Source organism: Vigna unguiculata, chromosome 7 (genome assembly GCF_037176805.1).
Source record: "Vigna unguiculata cultivar grain cowpea cultivar isolate G323 ecotype 2 chromosome 7, ASM3717680v1, whole genome shotgun sequence".
NCBI lineage: Eukaryota > Viridiplantae > Streptophyta > Magnoliopsida > Fabales > Fabaceae > Vigna > Vigna unguiculata.
The window spans coordinates 44,872,835-44,876,497 of NC_140798.1; the positions used below are offsets into that span (position 1 = coordinate 44,872,835).

Below are 3,663 nucleotides of genomic sequence, written 5' to 3' on the forward strand. Positions count from 1 at the left end.
CCGTTATGAGATCAACCATTAATACATAATCTTACATATCGAGTATATATACTTTATTGTAAGAGATGTGTGTCAAAAGTACCACATAGTCTAATAATAAAACTAATTTAGAATATATAAATAAAGGACAAATCTTACGTTACAATTTTTATAATTTTTATATAATTAAATTAAATTTAGAGTTCATTTATTAATATATCCCATATCAAGTTTTTTCTTAATCAATGGTCGATTTAAGAAAGGCTCAGTAACAGATTCATAATCATAATTACTAGATTTTGATATTATAATCGAGACACAAACTTAGAAAATAAATGATTTTAGTAATATCTAAGTAATTTAATTTCTATATTTAAATCAATAATTCACCTTTACATTTAAAATAAAATTAATATTAAATTATTAGATGTTAGATGTCAGAATATTTGACAAAATACACTCGGTTAAAGAAAACTCAATCGTATAAAAAATATATACTAAAATGTATATAAAAATATAAATGAATCATATAATTAAATATGAATATAAAGAATTAAACTTTTGTTTCATTTGCACAATTCGGAAAACTTTATTAATTCATTATTAAACAATTGTAATAAAAAACAAAAATTAAAACCACTCCTGTGTATTATAAAGACAGTCTTAAAACCATTTTATAAAAGAATTGAAAAAACTGTAAAACTAGAAAAAGTTTAGGAAGGAAATTCTATTGCAAAATGATGACAAATGAATTGGTACAAATATTGAACAGTAGAGCAGTAACTAACACTGGTAATCTGGTGAGGTAAGAAAGAAGAAGAAGCGGTGAGAGGAACAAAAACGCGTTGGAGGGCTCAAACACGGTTTTCTCGGGCCAGGTGGGTTTGACCATTGGTTGCCGAAAACCGAAGCCGTCCTCGGAAAGAGCCCACTTTCCCACACCACACCGCACCCCACCCAGCCCATCGCTCTATTCTTCTTTCTTCCCAACATTTTCTCACCAATTACTACTCTCACCACGACAGACATTAACATTTACATATGTCCCTTCCACACTCTTTCTCACTCGACACTTGTTTCTTCCACTTTTTCTCTTTCTCCCACAACACAACACAACCCTCTTTTTTTCTCTTTCCCCTTCATTTTTCATTTCCAACTCCCAACCATGGACCCCAAGGACGAATTTGAACTCACAGGGACCACTTTTTCTCAGTTACTATTCGGAGATGACCATGATGCAACAACACCTGCATTGTCTCTCCCTCACCACCACTGCTCTTACGATCAACACAACCTCTCCGCTTCGCCTCTTTTCTCCTTTCACAAGCCACCCAAGATGCTATGCTTCGGAACCCAACCCCACATTCCCGTCACCCCTCAGAAATCTGTCATCACTTCCAGTGACTCCTCTTCTGCTTCATCCTCCAACCACACCAACACCGCCTTCACTTCCCTACCCAAGTCCACTGTATGTCACTCTCTCTCTCTCTCTCTGTGTGTTTTCTGGCTACTATCTTCTTTTTTTCGTTTTTCATTTTGTCTTTTGCTCAAGAGTTTGCAGAAAAAGCGGAATGGGTTGGGACAAGAACCAGTGGCCAAGGTGGGTGTCGGAGGCCAGAGACAAACTAAAAAGACCAAAGCAGAGAACCCCACCTCAACCGGACATGCAAAGGTAAGGAAAATAATCGACCGTGGATTGTTTGCATGTCGTTTTCTTCTCTGTCTTCACTTCGAACTCAAACTTTTCTCGGTCACAGATACACGGCCTGTCGTTTTCTAATAAAAAAAAATGTCGCATGGTTTTTAAAAAGGTTGTTATTGTCATAGTTTCATGTAGTTTAACGAGTTATTTGGAATATCAGAGGAAGGAGAAGCTCGGGGAAAGAATCGCAGCGTTACAACAGCTTGTTTCTCCCTTCGGCAAGGTGAGTGTTTTCAGAATTGGAGTTTTGTAAATTGAAAAGGGGTTGATTGAATTGAGATTTTGAGTGTTGATCGAAACTGCATGTGCAGACAGATACAGCATCGGTGCTTCACGAGGCCATGGGATATATAAGATTTCTTCATGACCAAGTTCAGGTCCTGTGCTCTCCTTACTTGCAAAGCCTGTCTTCCTCACACCACCAACAGCAGCACGTGAGTCCCATCCCATCTTTCATCATTCTCGCATTCTTCTTTATCGTGCAAGGTTTTTAATTCGATTCACGCTTCTGTCTCTTTGACTTTACGAGAGACTGTTGATAAATGCAACTGATGTCACAATTACATGCAATTTTGTCACAACCTTAAACCTTTGATGTTGTGAAAAACCGTAGACAAACGTAGTACGAAGCAGTCACAAGTGTGGTTGCAAAACCCCGATATTGTGGATGCAATTGAAAAGCTTGATTTATTAGAAGTAAACAAAATGTATAAGTAGCAAAGGTGGGAGTTGCAGGGCCCGCTTGATGGGGACAATACTGCAGATATTATAGCTTACTTGAAAATGCTGATCCTTGTTTGTAGTGAGTGAGCAGAGTGAACAGTGTGACACATTGCCATATAAGGTAGGTATTGATGACTGAAGAGATTTGGTGTGTGTGCATTATTTCAGGGAGAAGAAGGAGAAAACAGCGAAGGGGAAGTGAAGAAGGACTTGAGGAGTAGGGGTCTGTGCCTGATCCCTGTGGGATGCACCGTACACGTGGCGAGTAGCAACGGTGCTGATTTCTGGTCACCTGGTGCAATAGGGAAGAGGGTTTCACCATCAGGGAAGTAGTGAAAAGAAAGGAAGATGAATGAATGATTTTGAAAATTTGTAGGCTTTTGGGAAATGGGTTCCTATGTCTGCCCAAATTGGAGTTGTACTCAATATGACAGCTTATCTGGAGATAGATGGGTAAGGAGGTAAAGTGCAGGAAATGGCAAAGAGGGTTAACAATTAACAAGAGTGGTTCAAAGTTCACACATGAGGTACAATTCAGAGGTCATGATTTTGTCCTTAAATATGTAACATCTGTTTTGGAGGTCCTTTTCTCAGGACAACAACTATATCTATATATTATCATTATTCTATACAAGGAAGCAACCAAATATTTTATGTAGGCCTTCAACTCTAGGATTCCTTATATTTTTATTATATATTTTCTCTGTAAATTTCGCTTCATCAACCACATAGCATGTCCACGACATTCAAGTATGAATGTGTCCATTGAAACAATCGTGTTAAGGTATTTTATTGTGGGTGTCGTCACATGTGACGGGGTTTTTTGAGGTTGTGTTTGGAGTGTTGTACAAAATAATGGTGGTGCAATATCCAAATACGCGTGATATTATGACACCAGTTGACAGCACTCGTAACAGGGTATGAATGTGATATCCGAGTTACATAGCAATTTTCTTCCAACATTATGAAAAGGGCAAATCTCGATTTGTAATTTTTACATCTTTGGTTTGCTTCTTGTTATCTAAACACTCACGTAGTTTCTTGTTTGGTTTTATGCAGTTAGCTTTCGTTTCTTCTAGAATTTTCAGCTTCACATTGTACATTATATTATGTCTTATATTAATTTTTAATCATGTAAAGACAACAGAATGGAAATTTGAGAAGATTGAAAGAAAGGTAATAAGATAACACGAAATGCACTTCTAAAAAGAGAAGAGAAAAAAGAATGGCAATTTGGGATAATTTGAAGAAAGGTAATA

The 3,663-nt window shown here is 37.1% G+C and overlaps 1 protein-coding gene across 1 annotated transcript; it reads left to right on the forward strand.

Annotated features, from left to right (window-relative positions):
* Window positions 1-874: 874 nt before the first annotated feature.
* LOC114190713 (basic helix-loop-helix (bHLH) DNA-binding superfamily protein) lies at window positions 875-3,424 on the forward strand. Its single transcript, XM_028079694.2, is given in 6 exon segments — window positions 875-1,447; window positions 1,532-1,651; window positions 1,842-1,904; window positions 1,993-2,115; window positions 2,573-2,711; window positions 2,714-3,424. Coding segments are annotated over 6 exon segments (795 nt in total). The 5' UTR covers window positions 875-1,144; the 3' UTR covers window positions 2,761-3,424.
* The last annotated feature ends 239 nt before the right edge of the window (window positions 3,425-3,663 follow it).